The following is a 24,511-nucleotide window of genomic DNA, read 5'->3' on the forward strand; positions in this document are numbered from 1 at the left end:
ATGGTCATGATCGTCAACTCGGTGCTGAAGCTCGTGCAGAGGCAGACGTACACCTGTCTGTCCCACCGATATGGACTCTACCTCTGCTTCGGGGGGATCGTCCTCATGATAGTTTCCGCCTTCCAGTTTGGAGAGGTAAGTTCAGAGACATAATGGACTATAGAGACAGAGAGTCTGGCCATCTAGTATCTCTATATAGTCCATTCATCTCAGGTAAGTTGCTTTCTATTCTAGTCCTCCTAGTGGCTGGCTAAACGGTGAGAGGTACTAACAGTAACAGCACATTAGTCACCTAATGTTAGTTTCTCCACAGCTCTTTTGTAATAAAGTCTATGGTTACAGTGTACCAGCAGACAGTTAGATATAGCTCTACTGTAACAGCTGTACCGTTTCTCTTTAATGGAGAAACCGGTAGGCCAATTCCCTTACAAAAATGGCAGTTTAATTTGACCTTGCTTAAATCAGCAAACTCATAAACCCTGGCAGAACGTGGCTTACATGTTACCATTGGTCAGGATGTTCTGGTAAATTCGGCATAGAAATGATTCACCAAGCAGACCCTTCATTTCAGTCAAATATCTACTTTGAGAAACAATTCAATCGGCTCGCTATCGCCCACAAGACAGGGAAGAAGATTTGGCAATAACAGGGGAACCACGCCCAAAACCTTAAGTTTTATTGAGCTATGTGTGTAGCTTGTTGTATTCATGTATGCCGAATTGAAGAGCGGTTCCTAACGATTGCATAAAAGTCTTAAGTCGCGCTCTATAAAATATGCACATTTGCAGTTATTTAGGGAAACATTAAACTGACATACTTTTGAATGTGCATCGTTGAGGAGCTAGCTTGGACAGTGGGTTGTGTTCAGTATTTTGTAATATTTAGCAATGTCATGTCACCTCCCCTCTGTGCAGGTGGTGGTGGAGTGGAGTCGGGACCAATATCATGTGTTGTTTGACTCCTACAGAGACAATGTGGGTGGGAAATCTTTCCAAAGCAGGTGAGACAAATGCATAGCCTAATGCAGTTGCTCCTGAAGTGGAGTGCCAGGGAGCTGCAGGGGTCTTTGAGGGAGCTCCAGCAGAAGAAAGAATATATTAATTTCACCTTTCCCTACAGAGAGATGCACGAGAGAATCCATAAGGCTGACTAGTCTAACAGGTTTCCCTCTCGCCAGGTTTTGTTATCGCCCCCCCCCCCCCCCCGCACGCACGCGCACACACACACACACACACACACACACACACACACCCTTGCCATGCAAAATAGAAAAATAGGATCCTCTACTGTGAAAATGTGCAGTTTATTTCATTGGTAACATGTATTTTGTTGCCAAATTGCCATATGCCGTCACCATTACGCAATGCCAAATGCAAATGCCCAACATGTATGTCCCGTTACCATCATCACACATTGCCAATTGCTAAATACGCAACCTACGACCAAGAAACAACCCAGCAAAAAGTCATGAAAATAATCTGCAAGGCATCTTATCTTCACCCGACACACAACAGGCTTACCTGATGCACACACACATCGCCCTTGATTGATACATTATGCTACATTCAAAACAATTTAGTAAATCAGTTGTGTCTCATGTCACTTAAATCAACTCACGTAGTCCAATAGTGACTATTAACCCTAACATACATTCCATGTTAGGGTTAATAGTCCTGTCGGTACCCCTGAACAAGGGACTGGCAAAATAACTGCAGTTGGTCCTCGCGCGCTGCACTGCAGCTGTCCACTCCTCCTAGTTCTTGGAAGGTTCCTAGTAGAGGATGGGTCAAATGCAGAGGATGAATTTCCGCACGGGGACAATAAAGTATAACCTAACTTAACTCAACGTGGAACAGTTTGTAAACCCTGGGCCTAATGTGTAATGCAGAAGTGACTACGTGCTTATAGCTGTGTATCTTCAGCTAGTCCAGAGACAGCAGCAGACTGTGTGCACTCTTCCCTAGTTCACATTCAGTATGGAAATGGGGTCAGAGCCTCATGGTTGGAGGACTGTCTGAGTGATGTGCGTTTCTCTCTCGTAGGCTCTGCTTGCCTATGCCTATTGATGTGGTGTACACATGGGTGAACGGCACAGACACGGCCCTGCTGAAGGAGCTGAAGGCTGTCAGAGAGCAGCTGGAGGAGGAGCAGAGAGTGCTGAGGTAGCTGTGACTGTACAGACTAAACTGACTGTTAATGTGATGCTGCTGAGGTAGCTGTGACTGTACAGACCAAACTGACTGTTAATGTGATGCTGCAGGTAGCTGTGACTGTACAGACCAAACTGACTGTTAATGTGATGCTGCAGGTAGCTGTGACTGTACAGACCAAACTGACTGTTAATGTGATGCTGCTGAGGTAGCTGTGACTGTACAGACCAAACTGACTGTTAATGTGATGCTGCAGGTAGCTGTGACTGTACAGACCAAACTGTTAATGTGATGCTGCAGGTAGCTGTGACTGTACAGACCAAACTGACTGTTAATGTGGGGTGCTGCAGGTAGCTGTGACTGTACAGACCAAACTGACTGTTAATGTGATGCTGCTGAGGTAGCTGTGACTGTACAGACCAAACTGACTGTTAATGTGATGCTGCAGGTAGCTGTGACTGTACAGACCAAACTGACTGTTAATGTGGGGTGCTGCAGGTAGCTGTGACTGTACAGACCAAACTGACTGTTAATGTGATGCTGATCAGGTAGCTGTGACTGTACAGACCAAACTGACTGTTAATGTGATGCTGCAGGTAGCTGTGACTGTACAGACCAAACTGACTGTTAATGTGATGCTGCAGGTAGCTGTGACTGTACAGACCAAACTGACTGTTAATGTGATGCTGCTCAGGTAGCTGTGACTGTACAGACCAAACTGACTGTTAATGTGATCCTGCTCAGGTAGCTGTGACTGTACAGACCAAACTGTTAATGTGATGCTGCAGGGAAGCTGGATGGCTAAAACCAGTGACAGTCTCTGTCTTAAAGCTTTTGCACACCAAGTCCGTATTTTCGTCCGAAATTGACGCACGAAAAAAAAAGAATACGACCTAATTTGTGTCAATCATCGTTGACACACCGAGTCCGACAATTACGTCCGTCATTTAAGTTTTCGGACGAGGTTCGATTTTCTGCGTTTTTCGCATCAGTCAATAGATTTTTGCGAGATGACGGATTAAAAAACACGCATACGAAAACAATCGGACTGTGTGTGCAAAGACCTTTAATCTGTGCCTACAATCAGACAGTTGTGCTGTCTTATGTATGTGGTCACAGAGTGACAAGGGACTTTTGGGTTTTCGCCCCTGTAGATAGCTGAATACACTCGCAATTAGCATACAGCTAGCTTGATCTGTAGCATTATCATTTTCAAACTGATTGATTTGTTTACACATTGCCCCAGAGGAAGTCATTGACTACGGTAATCGTAGTTCAAAGGTTGGCCTTATTCTGAGTAGAAAGTTGCCACTGGTAAACACTTGTCTGCTGTTTGGCATGAAAAAAATAATCTATTTACAAAGATATCTTTATGTTTATTCACATTCAGGCAGCCACTGTGTGCCATGGTTTGCTGCTCTGAAGTGCATGCATGCAGTTACACTAGGTGGTGATGTGTTAATTTTTTCATGAAAATGATATGAATTCACTGTCTTGTTGCCCATAGGGAACACTTGGGGAAAAATGCAAATGAGACAACTGAAGTGCCAAAAGATAGGTGAGTGTGATGATGAGATGGCAAGGATTGTGATTGTGTTATCCACTCACTACTCTAGAGTCTAGACTAGCCCATAGCTTTACCACTAACCTAAAGTAGTAGACTGCTTAGACTGTTGATTTACAGATAAATAACTGCCATTGTGCTTTTTATAGCTAAAAGGCAACTTAAAGTTCACTTGGCACACACCTTAAACACTTTAAACACGTTTGACCTCAGGGTTGGATTTTCCGGTCTGTACACAAACAAAATGTCAGTTTGACAAGCACCCCCCCTCCCCCCTCCTGCTATGACTATGACGAGAGGTTTAACCACAGACACACAGAGAAGAGCTCGGTGTAGCTCTGTGCTGCCTGCAGGTGTAAAAAGGTGTGACAAACACTCCATTAAGTATTTTAAACTGCAAAACCACACGCTTATACCCCTTTCAGACCGAGGTCCAACCAGGGTTATACCCGGGTTGATTTTGTGTTTGAAAGGGTTAACCCATGTTGCCCAACTCGGCTTGGCGGTGGGTCGGACAAGCGTCCTGCCCATTTCCAGCCTGGGTTAATTGTTATGCATCTCTCCCGGGTTGTGACGACCCAGGTCCTATCTGACCTGTCATGACCAGGCATTATTAAAGAGATATTCAACACGTTGAGCCAGACAGAGAAGTCTGGGTCAGATTTAGTCAGTTTTCCAAAAAAGGGCGGGGAGTTTTCAGGCTTTCGAATCCACCCACTCCACATTTGGATAGGATGAGCTTTTGTGGGGGGGGCACATTTCAGAACCAATGGCAGAGCTCTGTGCATTTCCTGCTCGCGCATGTGTAGTTTCAGTTAAAGCCAGCTAGCGCTGTGAATGGATCTGCTGGTGATGTTTCTCCCTTCTACCACCCCCTCGCTTATCCTGTCCAAACCTCACGTCACCAGGCTCTCTCAGTCCGAACACCAGCATACCGTTTTACTTCGTCGAACCAAACGGTTCAGCTAACGCTATAATCGGGAGAGACCATAGAACATTTCACTCTGACCAAAACAAAAAAAAACATCAAAAAAATATTTTCTTTAAACACGCATTTTTTTACGTTTTGGTCCCAGTGAGATGTTATGCGATCTCCCCTGTTTCTAAATATATCTGTACCGTTTGGTTTGAACCAGTAAAACCTTTTATAAGCATTTTACGAAATGTGTATGGGAAAATAAATGGCAGATGAAAATCTCTGGTTCAGTGCTGAAGCAGGAAGTAGGCGGTCACTTTGCCTCTCTATTGTTTGGATATTACGCAGAAGGCTTTGAGGCGGCTAACTTCTGACAAGAAAACCATCAAATCTGGCTAAAAAGTTAGATAGAAATAATACTTATTTGTAACACAAAATGCAATTCAGGAATATTTGAATATTGGACAAAATAAAATGAAATAAAATGGAAACCCTAAGAGAGAAACACACATCCACCGGTGGGGTGTATATATACCCCTCGCAAATACAACGTAAATAGTGAAATGGGTAGTTTGACCGTAACATGCTTGCACTGTGATATCCACTCCAACAAGACTTGCTTACTTGACGCCACTTTTTCAATAAAAACACATTTATGCAATGACTTTACATAATGTATATTTATGTCGCATCATTTAGCCTGTGCTGTGATGTGCATGAGCAGCAGGTAAAAGTTACAAAACTAAGCCTGAATGAGCCTTGTTCATTGTTGTGAAAGTCTAGTGAGTGTGCTGCGGGGGTGACTGTGCTCGCCTGCTGTGTCAGTGTCAACTGACTTTGGTGTGAATTGAAAAAAGAAGGGTTGAACATCAGTCAAGTAACTGAAAGTGGTAATAGAGGAAGTGAGAGTACAAGGTAAACACCCCCCCCCACCCCCCATGTCCCATTGTCTTCAGTGTTAAGCCAGAATGTCTGCTGTCCCACTGCATCATGGCGCCCATGCTGGCTCTGGACCCAGCTCTGCCGGCCAACGTCACAGTGAAGGAGCTGCCATCGCTCTCTCCCTCCTTCTCCACCGCCAAAGAGCTGCTGCTGCTGAACAAGCCCTTCCAGCCCCCCACCACCATCTCCGTGCTCATCTTCCACTCCCAGGCCGACGGTAAAGTCGCACAGATGAATTGAGAAGCCTTTTCTTACACGCCGTATCCTCACACAAATGTTTTTAAACGCTTATTTCACCAGGCAAGTTGACTCTTTATTTTACAGCAAAGACTTAGAGGGCAATAGTGTTGAGGGATGAAGGGTTACATACTGTACATTTTACAAACTCTCAACTGGAACCTTCCCAGCACTAGCCAGGCTATCGCAGTACAACCAGATGGGGGAACAGTTGGGGGTTCAGTGCAGTGCGTCAGTTCATGGTTCAATGCGTTCCTCGTTCACTTCCTCCATACATATTTTCTCAACCAGTCTGAGCGGTTGAAGAAGCAGCAGGTTTGGTAAACAAACCTGCCTCTTTCACCATCACTCTACTACTGCGGTTTTATGCCTCTGCGCCGGTAACAGCTGAGGTCGAGGGCATTATGTTTTCAGGTTGTCCGTCCGTCCGTCCTCTCTGAACTTTCCTACAGCTGTGCAACAGTCTCTGACACAGGGGACTATAGTCCCCAAGAAACACACATTCTGCAGGAATGGAAGTCCCCCTCTCCTCCTTCTTTTGAGCCGTGGTTGGCGGACATGATCTTTGTTATACGAATGGAGAGACTCAGGTTCCTGCGGACCAACTCACTTGGAAAGATTTAGGTTATCTGGGATCCGTTTTTGGCCTACCTTGATGAGGTTAGGGGCGAGTGCTGAGACTCGCCCAGCTGGTGTTTCATGGACCCCTTGCGTGGGATCCCATGTATGACATCTCTTGGAAGCACATGGACACCTCTAGCAGCTGGTAGCACCATGTTGTAACATTCAATATTGAATATATATATATTTTCTCTCTCTCTCTTTCTTCCCCTGTGTCTGAGTTTAGCCACTTTCAGACATGAACTCCGGGTCAGCTCAGGGTTGCTTCCCCTGAGCTGACCCGGGCGATAAGTGAAGTGCCTTTCTGGAGCACCTCCGGATGTAAAGTAGAGAGGGGGCGGGGGCGGGGGTGGGGGGAATTGGGGCATGGCGACAGTTGTAAAACTGACCACACAGCTGCACTTCATGCATGGAAGACAGGAGTCTGAGCATATAGGCTACAGCCTTAATGGAACAAAGTGAATCACATTGACATTCAACGAACTAGCATGACATGCAGAGTCTGATAACAAGTTGCTAAAAATACATAATGGGCGCTAACGTTTGTGCATATAATCATTTGCGCATAACGCTAATTAATTAAACAACCCTACAACTCACGCCCAGATGCATCGATTTGCATCGATTTTTCATCGATTACACATTTTTACCTTCAAAATAAAAGCAATAACTTATTACTTGGTAAACAAAAAACAGATCAGTCGACTCACTACGGGTTCAAATTGACTTTTCGAGGCAGATATTCTTCCAGTTTATCTCTGTTCTCTATCTTTCGGATCACACACAAAAACATTGCACGTGCATTTACTTTATTTAATTGCCATTATTGCAAAGGTTATACCCGGAAGTTTCTGTTTTATACTGACTGACTTGACACTGCTTGGATTTTGTGTTGACATTTTGCGCTTCTGCTGCACGTGAATCGTTCACAAACGCTGTGTATAATAAACGTGGAATCAAAGGCATGAACGCAACCAGATCCAGATATCCTACCTAGCGATGTCCGACCAATACTGGGAAGCAGGATGACCCTCGCGTCCAAAAATGCTTGAGTATATTTTGAAGGTGGTGTGTGCTGCACGAAGCTTTGCAGCAAAGCAAAGCCAGCGTTTCAATACAGCCTGTTGGCTGACACACGGAGCGGGTTGGAGCTTCATTTAGAAAAACTGAAACTGCGTGATGTTTGCTCATTCGCTCATTTACATGATCTATTTGTATAATAATAATCTGTCACGCTGCCTGTCTCTCTCTGGCTCCCCCGCCTCCTCCCACCGCTTAGCTCAGCTACTACAGCCCTTTGGAGGGGAAGGGGACCGACTCGCCCCTGTCACTAGGCTAGGAGCTTGTAGGAGGGTCGCAGGAGCGCGGATAGCTCACCAAAATGTGTTCACACATACACCGCAGACCGGGTCCCCTCTAGATAACTCCAGAGTTCCAAGGCATGTCTGAAAGCGGCTTTTGTTTGTTTTTTGATGTTCTGAAAACTGAAAATAAAATATTGAAAAAAAGAAAAAAAGGATGAATGATTACAATTTGGTGTTCAAAAAGGTCAAGGTCACTGTGACCTCACAAAAGGCGTTTTTGGTCATAACTCAAGATTTCATATGCTTATTATTGTTATTATTATTATTGTAATTGTTATTATTATTATTATTATTATTATTATTATTATTATTATTATTATTATGTCTAATAGGATAAAATTATGAAGTGATGACATTTTATATCCACAAGTTAAAAAAAACTGAACACAGATTTTATGAGTCTCTGGACAGACGTACACGTAAACTGCAACTTGACTTGTTGGTGGCAGCAAGGCGGTTAATCCTAGTTGTAATTAGAGTGCGTTGTGTCAGAGATAATCCTGAAGGTATAGCAGAAAATTATTCGACCGTTCACATTCTTTACCTTTTGATCTTTACAGCCGATAAAGCCTATACAGATGTGTCTAGAGAAGACCTGAAGCACTCCGTATCCAGATGTTACCTGGTGAGTTTATAGCGGTTATTTGATCCTTCAGTGAATTGTTCAAAAAGCGGATGAGATGATAAGCTTTATATGTTTTTTTTAGGTGGACATGTACTCCTATACATATAAATTATGTAGAAATAAAAGTTTGCTTAGAACAGCAAAGTGTACCTGCTGGTTGTTTTTGTTCCTTGTAGACAACAGATAAAGAGGCTCCAGGCCTGGTCCGGATGCAGAGCCTGGCATACCTGAGCGGCTTCCCAGCATCCTTCAAGGAGACAGAGCAGCTCCGAGTCAAACTGCCCTCGGTCATCACCAGCAAGATCAAACAGGTGAGGCACATATATAAGATCAAACAGGTGAGACACACATGTAAGATCAAACAGGTGAGACACACATATAAGATCAAACGGGTGAGACACACATGTAAGCTCAAACAGGTGAGACACACATGTAAGATCAAACAGGTGAGTGAGACACATGCAAGATCAATCAGGTGAGACAGACGTATAAGATCAAACAGGTGAGACACATGTAAGATCAAACAGGTGAGACACACATGTAAGATCAAACAGGTGAGACACACATGTAAGATCAAACAGGTGAGACACACATGTAAGATCAAACAGGGGAGACACATGTAAGCTCAAACAGGTGAGACACACATGTAAGATCAAACAGGTGAGACACACATGTAAGATCAATCAGGTGAGACAGACGTATAAGATCAAACAGGTGAGACACATGTAAGATCAAACAGGTGAGACACACATGTAAGATCAAACAGGTGAGACACACATGTAAGATCAAACAGGTGAGACACACATGTAAGATCAATCAGGTGAGACAGACGTATAAGATCAAACAGGTGAGACACATGTAAGATCAAACAGGTGAGACACACATGTTAGATCAAACAGGTGAGACACACGTATAAGATCAAACAGGTGAGACACACATGTTAGATCAAACAGGTGAGACACACGTATAAGATCAAACAGGTGAGACACACATGCAAGATCAAACAGGTGAGACACACATGTAAGATCAAACAGGTGAGACACATGTAAGATCAAACAGGTGAGACACATGCAAGATCAAACAGGTGAGACACACATGTAAGATCAATCAGGTGAGACAGACGTATAAGATCAAACAGGTGAGACACATGTACGATCAAACAGGTGAGACACACATGTAAGATCAAACAGGTGAGACACACATGTAAGATCAAACAGGTGAGACACACATGTAAGATCAAACAGGTGAGACACACATGTAAGATCAAACAGGTGAGACACACATGTAAGATCAAACAGGTGAGACACACATGTAAGATCAAACAGGTGAGACACACATGTAAGATCAAACAGGTGAGTGAGACACATGCAAGATCAAACAGGTGAGACACACATGTAAGATCAAACAGGTGAGACACATGCAAGATCAAACAGGTGAGAGACACATGCTGTGCAATGCAGTTTCTCAATCCCAAGAATTCAAATTCATTACTCAAGTCCTCCGGGGAATTGTCCAGGGCGAGAATAAACTTCAGCCATCGCGATGGTTAAGAGATTTGCTGTTAATAAGAGGAAAAGGATAGACTGACATGGGGAGGATTGCTGGTTCTTGTGTGAGTTTTTGAAATTGATTTCTTATTTTTGCAAAGAAGCTTGAGGCTTCACATGTGTTACTACAACTACACCAAACTTTTATCTGCAAACTTCATCTGTTTTGTCCTTAGTGTACTTTAATTTTGGTTAGATGTTAAATCAAAGGCGTCTTGGACAAGAACACACATTGATGAACACCTCTAGTTCATCCTTCTTCTCTTCCTATGGTTTTGGAATCCACACACAGGACCAAATGTCAGTAATGAACATTCAACCTGGGGTAAAAGACATGAGGAGATGTATTTTAGGTTGCTTTCAAAACAGCAGGGGGCAGAGTTGCAAACCTGGTAAACAGCATTAAAAACTCTTGACTTCTAGTTTTCCATGAATTATTTCATTAAGTATTTTTTTCTCACATAAGATCACAAGTGACAAGTTCCTCACGGTAAAAGAAAAGTAAAAAGTAATTTTAATTGATTGTATGAGTCTATATACATTTTAGTCCATAATTGTTTTTTTTTATTCAATTACCACAGTAATGTATGCCCAAACTGGCTTCATGTTGATGTAGAGAAAAAGGATCCTTTTTAAAATGTGTTTATGAAGTAGACTTATCTAATCAGAGACAACGTAAAAAAAAAAAGGAGTGCAATTTAATGTAACATGTTACAGATTTTGCCACAAGATGTCACCCTTAGAGTGTCATATCACAGATACAGATAGACATACAGTATATTTGTGTGCACACAACATGAGGATTTTGACTTTTTATACCTCATAGAATTGTATCAAAGAGGGGACTAATGTGAAATGTCAAATTATCCTTGGAGAGAGGAGGTTGCACTCTATTTTAAACACTTAGGCTGTGATGTGGATGAAGCGCCCCTTGTTTAGGTTGGCAGCTGGCGGCTTGTGTATCTAATAATTTTCTCTAATCAGAACTCTGAGATATTTTGAGGGGAAGGAATGCCAGTGACAAAACTGGATTACTCTAAGATAATCAAAGAAAACAAGACAGTGACGGAGCTGTGTGAGCCTGACACACCAGCAGACCAGTGGGGGGCAGACTGGACGTGAGTCAACGTTTTGTCCCGTCTTCCGACACTCTACTCACATGGCCAATTAGGGAGATAAACTCGTTATTTCTTTTTCAATTATTATTATTATTTGTGTTATAGAGATGTTGTAGCTCTGTAGTATCCACAGATTCTTAAGGAGTCTGAAGCTGTAAAATAAATGTTCAAAATGTAAGGCCTTAGAAGTATTGATGTGTCTTAAATATACACTTATTAGAGGTCTTATTGATTCCTCAGTGCAATTCCAAAGAAGCTGGCACTTAATAGTGGACACAAATAATTTTGAAACTATTATGAACCCCCCTCGCCCCAAGAACACCCCATCTCCTTTCTTTGATCTAATGATAATGATTAATAACAACTTTGATCTATGTAGCATGTTTCTAATTAGAAAGCACTGTATCTTTGTATGTCTTGTCATATATGTCAGTTAACCGTGGTCTGGAGTGCGCTACAGTAGAAACCCTGCCCTCCTCAGTCCCTCCCTGCATTAGTCTACAGTAGAAACCCTGCCCTCCTCAGTCCCTCCCTGCATTAGTCTACAGTAGAAACCCTGCCCTCCTCAGTCCCTCCCTGCATTAGTCTACAGTAGAAACCCTGCCCTCCTCAGTCCCTCCCTGCATTAGTCTACAGTAGAAACCCTGCCCTCCTCAGTCCCTCCCTGCATTAGTCTACAGTAGAAACCCTGCCCGCCTCAGTCCCTCCCTGCATTAGTCTACAGGAGAAACCCTGCCCTCCTCAGTCCCTCCCTGCATTAGTCTACAGTAGAAACCCTGCCCTCCTCAGTCCCTCCCTGCATTAGTCTACAGTAGAAACCCTGCCCTCCTCAGTCCCTCCCTGCATTAGTCTACAGTAGAAACCCTGCCCTCCTCAGTCCCTCCCTGCATTAGTCTACAGTAGAAACCCTGCCCTCCTCAGTCCCTCCCTGCATTAGTCTACAGTAGAAACCCTGCCCTCCTCAGTCCCTCCCTGCATTAGTCTACAGTAGAAACCCTGCCCTCCTCAGTCCCTCCCTGCATTAGTCTACAGTAGAAACCCTGCCCGCCTCAGTCCCTCCCTGCATTAGTCTACAGGAGAAACCCTGCCCTCCTCAGTCCCTCCCTGCATTAGTCTACAGTAGAAACCCTGCCCTCCTCAGTCCCTCCCTGCATTAGTCTACAGTAGAAACCCTGCCCTCCTCAGTCCCTCCCTGCATTAGTCTACAGTAGAAACCCTGCCCTCCTCAGTCCCTCCCTGCATTAGTCTACAGTAGAAACCCTGCCCTCCTCAGTCCCTCCCTGCATTAGTCTACAGTAGAAACCCTGCCCTCCTCAGTCCCTCCCTGCATTAGTCTACAGTAGAAACCCTGCCCTCCTCAGTCCCTCCCTGCATTAGTCTACAGTAGAAACCCTGCCCGCCTCAGTCCCTCCCTGCATTAGTCTACAGTAGAAACCCTGCCCTCCTCAGTCCCTCCCTGCATTAGTCTACAGTAGAAACCCTGCCCTCCTCAGTCCCTCCCTGCATTAGTCTACAGTAGAAACCCTGCTCGCCTCAGTCCCTCCCTGCATTAGTCTACAGTAGAAACCCTGCCCTCCTCAGTCCCTCCCTGCATTAGTCTACAGTAGAAACCCTGCCCTCCTCAGTCCCTCCCTGCATTAGTCTACAGTAGAAACCCTGCCCTCCTCAGTCCCTCCCTGCATTAGTCTACAGTAGAAACCCTGCCCACCTCAGTCCCTGCATTAGTCTACAGTAGAAATTAGGGATGTTCATTTTGAAAAATTTCCATAATCGAAAATCGGGAAAATTAACGATCAATTATCGATTATCGATCATATTAACACATTGACTGCCAGCCGTTTTTTTCTTGCTGTAGGTAGCTTCTGCCAAGCCGTTTTTTGAGGATTGTGGCTCATTTTACAAGAGCCGAGGATTATTTTCTGCTTGGAGTTTGTGAACATACAATATCTCAAAAGTACTAATAGAATGTGTACTTTCTCTGTCTAAAAGAGTTAGTTTGTAGAGTTAGTAGTTATGTAAGCATTAGCAGTTGAATACAGCATGGTTTTAGCGTCAGAAAAAATATTCAGAGATAAACGGCTTTTTGTGAAATTCGATAGAACTGTCACTTTAACCATTCATTTTTGGCTCTCTCTCTCTCTCTCTCTCCCTCCCCCTCTCGCTCTCTCTCTCTCTCTCTCTCTCTCTCTCCCTTCCCCTCGCTCTCCCTCCCTCTCTCTCTCTCTCTCTCTCTCTCTCCCTCCCTCTCGCTCTCCCTCCCTCTCTCTCTCTCTCCCTCCCTCTCGGGAGGGAGACGCACTAGGTTTAATCCTAGTGAGAGGGGGAGAGGGAGAGAGAGAGAGAGAGAGAGAGAGGGAGGGAGGGAGAGAGAGAGAGCGAGAGAGAGAGAGGGAGAGAGCGAGAGGGAGAGTTGCTTCAACTCCTCCCTCCGTGGGCGTTCTTCTTGGCTGCAGCGGCCGTCACAGTCTCAGTGCTTTGCTGCTGTCCTGTGCCTGTCTGCACGGCCGCTGTTTGAGGAAGTCGGCATGGACTCGCTCGCTTCTTGGAGTTTTGGTTGAGAGAAGCTTTTGCGATTCTGGTCATATTTATGCTGCGTGTTTCAAAGTGTGTTCCAACTGTAATCTATTATGTAAATTTGCAATCCCGCATCGCCAGCAATCAGCGCGAAAAAGAAAGCGTTTTCCCCCATCCATTTTCATGAGAATGGCTGGGGTGAGAATGGCGTGACAAGTTAAAAAAATGCTTGCCTTCCTCTAGTCAGGAGAGCACTGTTGCCACTTAGTGGGTCGGTGGAATGGGTTGTAAACGTTCGGTGGCTCCAATAATTATATAAGAGATGTAAAAGGGTTAGATGCACATCCCACGGTCAAAAAAAAAAAAATCATTTTTTTGACGACTCAACTCGTCGTTGGCAGTGAACAGCTGGATTGTGTTTGACGACTCAACTCGTTCTTGGCAATTAACGTGTTAATAATATTTTTTATTTTTTTAATTTTTTTTACAAAATGAATGCCTATGGCAGAAAATACGAAAGACAATGTGTTCTCCTCAATGAACTCTTTATTTCAATGTGTCTCCTCTCCAACACTCTGCTGTCCCCGGCACATGCCGGTGTGAATTCCCCATGTTTAAAACAGTTTTGTTGGCACAAAGGCCCGTGCCCAGCCAGAAAACTAAAGACTATATGAAGCTCCACCTCACGTTAGTCGGCTGTGCAATTGAGTGGGGCGAGGAGGAACGAATTCCACCCAAACCTAGTCCGCAAAAAAAAAAGAAAAAGAAAAAAAAAGTTTTTTATAATAACAATAATCGATAAAAATTCCACATGATCGATTCCATTCCTTAACGATCAATTATCGATTTTCGATAACTGATGAACATCCCTAGTAGAAACCCTGCTCGCCTCAGTCCCTCCGTGCATTAGTCTACAGTAGAAACCCTGCCCGCCTCAGTCCCTCCCTGCATTAGTCTTGAGGTTTCCGCGGGGCAGCGTGGTGGTCATGTGATAATAACTAGAGGTATTAGGGCTGTAACCTTAGCTGGCGGAGCAGGGGTTAACATTAGAACAACTGTTTAGAGTGGCGCGGCGCCAGGCAGCACACTGAAAGGTCGGCAGGATTTTACTGACCTTCCCTGCACTATCCACCTCACCCCGCCGCACACACACACGCACACGCACTCGCGCTTATGTCTGCCTTTACCTGCCCAGAGTGCTGTTTGTAGTCAGTCATAGAGATGATGACAGCTGATGGAGTCAGTTTTATGGGTGTTGCAGGGTGAGAGTGGAGTTGAGGTGTGTGGGGTAGACGAAGCCCGGCAGGGAGTCCAGTAATCGGTGTGTGTGTGTGTGTGTGTGTGTGTGTGTGTGTGTGTGTGGCTGCTCAGAGGCGGAGGGATTCCAGGTACATGGGTGGTTACACGGGCCGATTCTGTGAAAGAGAGATGATGTGCATATAGCGGAGAGAGAGAAAGAGAGGGATTGAAGGGAGAGAGAGACTGAGCGGTTCAGTGGTGAGAGATAGTTAGTATTTATAGCTAGTGTTAGACTGCTATGGTGTGCTATGGCGATGAAAGCTGCCCCACAACCCCAATCATCTGCCCGCGCTGTCGCCTGCCAGGTCCTACCCCCCAACCACTGCCAAGGAGTGTTTGTGTGGCGGCTTGCTGATGTGTTTGTGTTAGCGTGTATTTGTGTATGTTTGGGTTGCCTGCGACACAGTTTCACCTCTTCACTCTAAAGCACATGGGCTCATTTGTTGTATGGGCCTATGTGTAGACGTCTAGCTGTCAAACCACTGTGTTGTTACAGTCAGGATAATTGTCCCTGACTGTAACTACACTGGTTCAATGTCTCTTAGAAATGATGGCCACGCTTCATACTGATGTCTTTTGAAGGTTTTATTTCTCTCTCTCTTTGTCAGCAGACACCGTGAAAACTGAAGAAATAACCACAAAACGATTCTGTCAATTCCAAGTCTCTCCAGCAATTATACATGTCCAACATATTACCACAACTGAAATGTGCTGAAATCAAATAAAATAGTTTACATCGTATCACATCGTTTATGCAATGTCAAATCACATTAACAGACCTTTTACACAAATATAAACCAAATAAAAGACATTTACCGTGTGCGCCTTTTGAACCACGTGCGGAATGGGTTTAGATTGGGGCTGTACGTCTTTACTCTGCAGCAGCCATATTCGTTCTGACCCAAAACGCCACGGTCACGCCCTTAACTAAACTCTGGTCATGTGACTCATTACACATTACACACATGAAGTCTTAAATGCAGTGTACTTAATTTTTAACCAACATCAAGCTACTTTACAGTGGTATATTTTTAGACAACTTTTACCCTTTTTAATCTCTTATTTATAACATCTTATTTATTACATTTTTAATCATTTTAATGACTGTATGAACTCAAATCCCCATGATTATTATGATAGAAGAATGAAATAAGGAAATATGAATTATGCATCAATGTCTCAATGAAACATGTCTCTGGGACAGTTACACTGACCTATGGATCGCTCTCCGTCCATTCGTCCGTTTGTTAGTCACACTGTAATGTTAACTTTGTGCCACTAGGGGGTGGCATTGACTATGAATGGGACTGACCCAAGGGTGGATCTACGTTACTGGTGGTGGACAACATGTTTACTATTTGCATTTTTTCCCCTTTTTTTCCCCAAAAGGAAATAGTAACCTTGACGTGAGACTAGGGATGTTCATCAATTATCGAAAATCGATAATCGATCGTTAAGGATTGGAATCGATCCTGTGGCATTTGGATCGATTTTTTAATTATAAATTTTTTTTTTTTTTTTTTTTTTTTTTTTTTTTTTTTGACTAGGTTTGGGTGGAATTCGTTCCTCCTCGCCCCACTCCATTGCACAGCCGACTAACGTGAGGTGGAGCTTCATATAGTCTCTAGTTTTCTGGCTGGGCACGGGCCTTTGTGCCAACAAAACTGTTTTAAACATGAGAAATTCACACCGGCATGCGCCGGGGACAGCAGTGTTGGAGAGGAGACACATTGAAATAAAGAGTTCATTGAGGAGAACACGTTGTCTTTCGTATTTTCTGCCATAGGCATTCATTTTGTTAAAAAAAAAAAAAAAAAAAAAAATGAAAATATTGAAAATTTTCTAAGTATTAATAAAATCGATAATCGATAATTGATCGTTAATTCTCACCGATTATCGATTTTGGAAATTTTTCAAAATGAACATCCCTACGTGAGACTCAGCCTTCATTCTTCAGAATGAGTCTCGAAGTAGCAGCAACCCCTGAGTCAACTGCAGGCATCAGCTAAAATGGCTTCAAGCTACATACACGTTATCCATCACAATAAAAATGTACCTACCTCCTGCACAATGTTGTTATCCAAAAATAGGGAGCAAAGGTAACCCCAAATATTGCGTAGTTTCCAATACCGAGCCCTTATTCACGTGCCCTTATTCACGTGCCAGAGCCAAAGTTTAAGCTCAAAAACAGCCTTCTTCGGCTGTCATTTCGGGCTTCAACTGCTCCACAGCGCCGGATGTATCGGTTGGGAGCTCAGTGGTTGGGAGGGTGTACTGCACTGTTTACAATTTTGAGCTTAAAGTTGAACTGAACCCATAATGGTGCGTGGGTCGGAGTCCGTTTCAGACTGAAAACATAACTTGTCTGAGATGACAGGTTGAGAGGCGGGTCATAGTAGCATGTCGATGATTTTATTTGACAATTCTGGGGACTGGATTGGGCTTTTGCCAATCCTGGCGTGTTCCACCCCCAAATCGAGTGGGATTGGTTGAAATGGGGTAGAAATTTGATAGTACTAGGTGACGTCAGCAAACTGTAGATTACTGTTATGAATGAAATCTTGAAAAATGAACTTTTGATGTGAAAAAGTGTGAAAAACTAAAGAAATTAGATTTTTGTGATTTTTTTGGCATACATTATTAAATAGGTGCACTGCATACTAGGGGTGTCACGATACACTCAGTTCATGATACGATACGTATCACGATACTGGGTTCACGATAACGATACGATACGATACGATTTTAACAATATTTTTTTAAACTTGAATAATGACAATATATGACTGGAAAAGTAGTATTTTATTTGAAATGCACAAATACAAAACATGCTGTTGTGGGAAATTGTTATTACAATAACAACTAGAAAAAACATGAGATTGGAGATAAGGCTTATCTTGAAATAGAATGAGTTACACCGTCACTTAGATTTACTTTGAACTAAAAGGTTTCTCAGCAGTATAAATTCTCATTATGCATCTTCAGTTTTTCTTCAAACTCAAACAACAAGACTTTTCTTAGTCTATTTTTTATGCATCTTCAGTTTTTCCTGTCAAGTAAACAGTTTTGCCAGAAACTCAATTGAATGGTTTCTCTCCTGTATAACTTCTCATGTGTCTCTTCAGAGACTTGTTCAACTGAACTACTTTCCACACATTGAACTTCAACAAACAAAGACGTTTCTTAGTCTATTTTTGAAAAAAAAAAAATTTTTTTTTTTATAAAAATAAAAATAAATTCGCAATATGAGATTTCATCTCAACGATACATATCGTGACGTTTTACTATCGCGAAATTTCGTGGGACGATATATTGTGACACCCCTACTGCATACCCAGGTATTTGAACTAAAAGAAAAGAAAAGTCATTTTTGGGTTTCAGCTCGACTTTAAACTTCTGCTCTGGCATGTGAATAAGGGCTCGGTACTGGAAACTACGCAATATTTGGGGATACTCTTGTTCCCTATTTTTGGATAACAACATTGTGCAGGAGTTGGGTACAGTTTGATTGTGATGGATAACGTTTATGTAGCTTGAGGCCATTTTAGCTGATGCCTGCAGTTGTCTCAGGGGTTGCTACGCCGAGAATCAGTCTGAAGAATGAAGGCTGAGTCTCGCGTCAAGGCTAATGAAATACATAAAAAAAAGGAAAATGTGAAATATCCACATTCTCGAAATCAATGCCATACATAATATAACACATCCGAAGTAATTCCACTTTCAGTAGTGTCCCTGGATGGCCTTTAGATGTTTTCCAATAGACTTCCCCTTGCTCCAAAAGGATATTGTGTGCTCTCCTTCCCTGTCTTCACTCAACCCCCCCCCCCCCCCCCCCCAAGGCGAAACCTACACCGCTGCGAGATTTAGCACCTAAACCCCTCTATTAGCCAGGAAAGACACTTGGGGGAAAAAGATGGCGTCACGCTTACAATGTTTTGCAGTTTCTAAATGATGAGGCTGGCTTTTTGCATAGCATCTGTTCCTCTGTATGCCGCTGACCTGGTTCTGACAGCCAGCCCGGTGCACTAGGCCTAACCTCTCGACCCGGCAGGTGACGTAGGCTGATGGTGCAGCTTGCTCTCAGATCCAACCGTCCTCCTTGCTGCACACTGCTGATGTCTTATTCGATCTGCTTAAATAGATCAGCTGCTGTTGCGTTAATTGATTTACCCAGCACATAGAGGAGTGCACTTTAGTCTCTGCAGTGCTGTGTTCATTTAATTAGTCTAGCATAATGTGTTTTTATTTTCCCTGCCTGCAGTGACAAATAGGCCACGGTGATCATGGTATGCGATGTGTCAGGAGCAAGGGGGGGACACATGGGGATGTTTTATTCCTGGCAGTTTGACAGCTAGCCGGTGTTTTGGTTCCAAGTCGTCAAACACTTTGACCGACGGGCTGCTGACTGGAACATGGTGACAGGCAATTTGATGTTGCTGGCAATAGGTCTACCTTTCCCAGTGTCATGGAGCACACTTTTTCCATCCCCAATATGTCATTATATAGTTGTTGATGTATGCTGAAAGAAGAAGGTGTATTCCTCTCGCGCATCTGTTCAACATTTTGTATGCGCTGTGAACTTGTGGTGTTTTTGAGAAGTGCTTGTTCACTTGTGTTTGATCTCACACAGGTTTTCTGTAGGGGGACTTTAATGACCTGACCCTTTAAGAAGGAGGAGTGTGCTTTTTCTATGTCTTTGTGGGTGGTTTTCCTTGATGTGATGTTGGTCAGTTCCAAAGAAGGGAATGTTTGCTTGTTTGTCAGGGAGGCTGCTTCCCATAGCCAGACAACGTCTCGCTCATCTCTCAACTATCTTTAACCAAATCACACACATTTAGGCTATTCTATGTGATCTCCTTGTGATAACTAATGATTTTTTCACTTCCATTCACTGAGCCTCCCCTGAAACTGCTTGGAGCCCCCCTGGGGAGGCCCGCCTCCCACTTTGAAAAGCTCTGGATTAGAGTATAGGTCCTTTTCACAGCAACAGTTTTGAGGTAGTAAAGCAGGAAGTAAAGCAGGAATAACCAATGACATTAATGAGGGCCCTGGCACTGGAACACCTAAATGGAATGTAACCATCATTAATGCTATTGGTTACACCTGCTTTACATCCTCCTTTACCATCTCAAAACGGTTGCTGTGAAAAGGGTCTATTTATGATAGCGTTTTGCTCCAAACGAGGGGAGATTGAAATTATGGCACCTGGGTCAAAGTGGCACTAATCCCAGAAACCCTCCCTGATTGGCCACAGACAGCAGGTGAGAGGGTATAAAAGGTTTGGGATGACAGCAATCCAGTTAGTCTGTTTTTCCCTCTCCAGGAGAATGGAGGAGGGCCAGTGTTTTGTGGAGGTGTGAAGGGTTTTCCCCCACTAGTTATCTACTGAAGACTGTAAATGAAAAACCTAATGAAATGTATTCTCTCTCTCTCTCCCTCCCTCTCTCTCTTTCCTTTTTGTGGCCAGTCTGAATAATGTTTTTATTCTGCAAAATCAACACCTTGCTCGTCCATCCTTCCCACTCACAGTAGTAACCATCCTCAAGTACAGTACAACACCCTGTATATTTACCATCTTCCTTGTGACCCACTGAATTGACTAAAATAATGGGCTTGTTTGTGTTTGTGATCATGTTCTGTATGTGCTTGCCTGCGGGCAGCCATGAGTGTCTGTGTGACATCATCGCACGCCCCTGCTTTTGTGTGTGTGTAAAGGGAGCTGTCATAAAAATGGAAATGTGATCCCGGCTTGCTGCCTCCCGTCAGGTTGATACGGCCCGGCTAATCCTCCCCTTAAAACAGGAGCAGAGAAATATCAAGAGATGCAGGCAGCCAGGAGATGCAGGCAGCCAGGAGACGCAGGCAGCCAGGAGACGCAGGCAGCCAGGAGACGCAGGCAGCCAGGAGACATAGGCAGCCAGGAGACGCAGGCAGCCAGGAGACGCAGGCAGCCAGGAGACGCAGGCAGCCAGGAGACGCAGGCAGCCAGGAGACGCAGGCAGCCAGGAGACATAGGCAGCCAGGAGACGTAGGCAGCCAGGCTAAACATCGGCTCATGCGACATGTTTTGGTGCCATGTCGGTTGGTGGAATGCGATGCGGTCTAGTGTTTTCGCGGTAGGATAAGGCTTCGGGTTCCAGAGATGAGAGAGATGGGACAGATGGTTTGAAAGAGGCAATGCCAGGGATACCTATCTCCCTCTTTCTCGGATGTATTTTGCATACACATGCACACACACACACACACACGCACACGCACACACACACACACACACACACACACACACACACACACACACACACAGACAGTGCCAAAGCCACACGCATAGCTGCCCTAAGAGGGTGCGCCACCTCAATACGACCTCACAGAGATGACGACATAGAATTTTCTGAACTCTCACCTCTCTATACACATACACACGTTCCAGTTCTGGCTGAGATCTCAAGGCTATAGACAGCAGCCTGGCAGATGACTCCATACCAGCAGGGTGGCTACCAGCAGGGTGGCTTTGGGGGGTCAAAGGTTATCATGCAGGCTTTTGAACTTGACTTGTTGTTCTCACCCCCACTCTTTGAGGAAATCTCCCTGTCCCAAAGAGTCACGGTCTCTGTTGCGCCATCTGTCATAGGGTCGCATCTTAACCGCGTGTCATTCTTGTTGTCAGAGGCTTCAGCTCGGAGAAACTGGCTGTCAATGTTTTTCCATACCTCTCTGTTTATGTTTGTTTGTTTTTTGGGCCCTCAGTTTGAATTGTACTCGGAGGCCAGCATCGCTCTGCTCCACCTGAAAAGCCCGCAGGACTTCAGCGACCTGACCCAGCAGGCCAAAAAGAACCTGACTCTAGACGGGAAGGAGTTAACCATCAGCCCTGGCTACCTGTTCTGGGACCTCACTGCCATCTCACAGGTACACATTTCTCCACTGGTCTTTAGAACACCTGAGATGTTTGTGTTCGGCCTAAAAACCCTTTTCACTGGACTGCACGAAGCAGCGCTTATCGATTTTATGAAATGGTAATAATATACCATTTTATTTACTGCAATAATATTAATGAACTTTAGTTAGATTAACTCAGACCACTCATTAACTTATGTGGTCTCAGATGTGTATCAGAACTGAATCTTAATCTATTCTGTGCTCTCCTCCCTCCAGTCCAAACAGGATGAGGATGTTTCAGCCAGCCGGTTCGAGGACAATGAGGAGCTCCGCTATTCGCTGCGCTCGGTGGAGCGGCACGCCCCCTGGGTGCGACACATCTTCATTGTGACTAATGGGCAGATTCCCTCTTGGCTCAACCTGGATAACTCCAGAGTTACTGTTGTCTCACATCAGGTAAACCTTCAACCTCAACTTCTCCAGCACTGCTCCCGTCTGCCCCTCTACTAGGGATGGGAATATAAACCATTTTTACTGACGGTTAAGCTTTTATGTTATGCAGCGTAGTAATCTGAAAAATGTATTTTGATGACAGATCATTTATGTTTATGTTGATAGAGCTGTGAAATCCTTTGTTCTGTTTGCCATAGAATAAGATTATTTTATTCAAGCATGCTAATTACCATGTTACACACAGTGAAATGAAGTGCTGTTCTTTGTGTATCCTTTTCAGACACATAATTGCAGAAACTATAGCATGCCCCCTACATTATATGCTTTTCTCCGACTTCACAGGACATCTTCCAGAACCACAGCCACCTGCCCACCTTCAGCTCCCCTGCCATAGAGACCCACATCCACCGCATCCCGGGCCTCTCCCAGAAGTTCATTTACCTCAACGATGATGTCATGTTTGGCAAGGATGTCTGGCCGGATGACTTCTTCAGCCACTCGAAAGGACAGAAGGTGTGACCCCAACACCCAGTGTATGCTCTGGTGCAGTGACCCCAACACCCAGTGTATGCTCTGGTGCAGTGACCCCAACACCCAGTGTATGCTCTGGTGCAGTGAACACCCAGTGTATGCTCTGGTGCAGTGACCCCAACATCCAGTGTATGCTCTGGTGCAGTGACCCCAACACCTAGTGTTTGCTGTGGTGCAGTGACCCCAACACCCAGTGTATGCTCTGGTGCAGTGACCCCAACACCTAGTGTTTGCTGTGGTGCAGTGACCCCAACACCCAGTGTTTGCTCTGGTGCAGTGACCCCAACACCTAGTGTTTGCTCTGGTGCAGTGACCCCAACATCCAGTGTATGCTCTGGTGCAGTGACCCCAACACCCAGTGTTTGCTCTGGTGCAGTGACCCCAACACCTAGTGTTTGCTCTGGTGCAGTATTAGGAGCTCAGTTAATCATTCTCTGACTACAGACTGACCTTTAATCTTCCCCTCATTCTCTTCCCTGCAGGTGTACCTCACCTGGCCTGTCCCCAACTGTGCTGAGGGCTGCCCCGGATCCTGGATCAAAGATGGCTACTGTGACAAGGCCTGCAACAACTCAGCCTGTGACTGGGATGGAGGAGACTGCCTGGGTAAGAGTGCAACACCCCATCCCCTGTATCTCTCTCCTGTCTGAACTGTACCTTTTGGCTATCACTCCTACACAGTGTAGGTCAGTGGTTCCCAACCTTAGGGTCACGGCCCTAAGTGGGGTCGCGTGGAATTCAAATATGGTTGCCTGAAATTATTATTATTATTATTATATTGTTATTATTATTATACTATTATTACTATTATTATTATTTTACACCACACAATTTAAAACTAGCGTAGATTTTTTTTTTTTTTTTTTTTTAAGTTCTGAGTTTAAAGTGATAATCTCTTAAGATTTCAGTTTTGTTCTCTTGGTTGACACGACACCTATGGCGGTGAGCCTCAATCACCATTGTGTTAACCCACTATCAGATAGATAGTAGTCTCGCTGGCCAGCCTCCCCTCCCTACCCTGAGAGGAGTCTGGTGCCGCAGGTCTTCATAGTGGGATTGCGATGGGTGGCGCTTAGCGGCAGTGCCCTTGGAAAATAGCTTCCAACAATCCAACTTGCTGTTTTCAACATATAGCAACGAGCTAGCGTGTAGGTTTCTGCCATTAGCTTGCTAGTTAGTTAGCGTTGTTGTTTTCACTGAGGCGGCAGGGCACTATTTACAGCGACACACAGGGAGGAGGGAGCGGAAGCCGCTCTGATTGACATGGTCGGAGCCAATGACAGAGTTTGTAATAAGCCGGGAGTGGACATCCGGCAGCCACTGAAACAGTTGCTCCAATGGGGAGCAGCTGTAGAGCAGGGGAGGGTTTATCCCTGTTGCCTGTTTTCGTGGCGCCAGACTCCTCTCACGGTAGGGAGGGGAGGCTGGCCAGCGAGACTAGATAGATAGTGACTTTTATTTTTATTTGTTTTATTTACATGAAAATCTTTGAGATTATTAACTTTAAATCAGGATTCTGAGAATAAAGTCAGAATTCTGAAAATAAAGCTCGAATTCTGAGTTATTCAATGTCAAAATTCTGAAAATAAGAAGTCGGAATTCTTAGATTAAAGTCAGAATTCCAAGTTACTGTCAGAAAAAAAGTCTGAATTTTGAGATTGTCAATCCTCAGATTAAAGCCAGAATTCTGAGGGGGAAAATAATGTTACAGTACATGTGACATCACTGACGATATCACTGATGATATTATCTAT

The 24,511-nt window shown here is 44.3% G+C and overlaps 1 protein-coding gene across 1 annotated transcript in view; it reads left to right on the forward strand.

Moving 5' to 3' along the window:
- Window positions 1-24,511, forward strand: part of gnptab (N-acetylglucosamine-1-phosphate transferase subunits alpha and beta) — a gene marked incomplete at its 5' end in the record, with an annotated part of 33,066 nt that continues 8,555 nt past the window's right edge. The window contains 11 exons of the mRNA XM_083662462.1: window positions 1-135; window positions 915-1,000; window positions 2,043-2,162; window positions 3,658-3,708; window positions 5,587-5,789; window positions 8,355-8,419; window positions 8,596-8,730; window positions 21,642-21,803; window positions 22,050-22,229; window positions 22,569-22,739; window positions 23,240-23,363. Of these exons, the coding sequence (XP_083518588.1) occupies window positions 1-135; window positions 915-1,000; window positions 2,043-2,162; window positions 3,658-3,708; window positions 5,587-5,789; window positions 8,355-8,419; window positions 8,596-8,730; window positions 21,642-21,803; window positions 22,050-22,229; window positions 22,569-22,739; window positions 23,240-23,363 (1,432 nt within the window). The remainder of the gene's footprint in view (window positions 136-914; window positions 1,001-2,042; window positions 2,163-3,657; window positions 3,709-5,586; window positions 5,790-8,354; window positions 8,420-8,595; window positions 8,731-21,641; window positions 21,804-22,049; window positions 22,230-22,568; window positions 22,740-23,239; window positions 23,364-24,511) is intronic.

The sequence above is a fragment of the Poromitra crassiceps genome, assembly GCF_964638095.1.
Source record: "Poromitra crassiceps genome assembly, chromosome: 2".
Lineage (NCBI taxonomy): Eukaryota > Metazoa > Chordata > Actinopteri > Beryciformes > Melamphaidae > Poromitra > Poromitra crassiceps.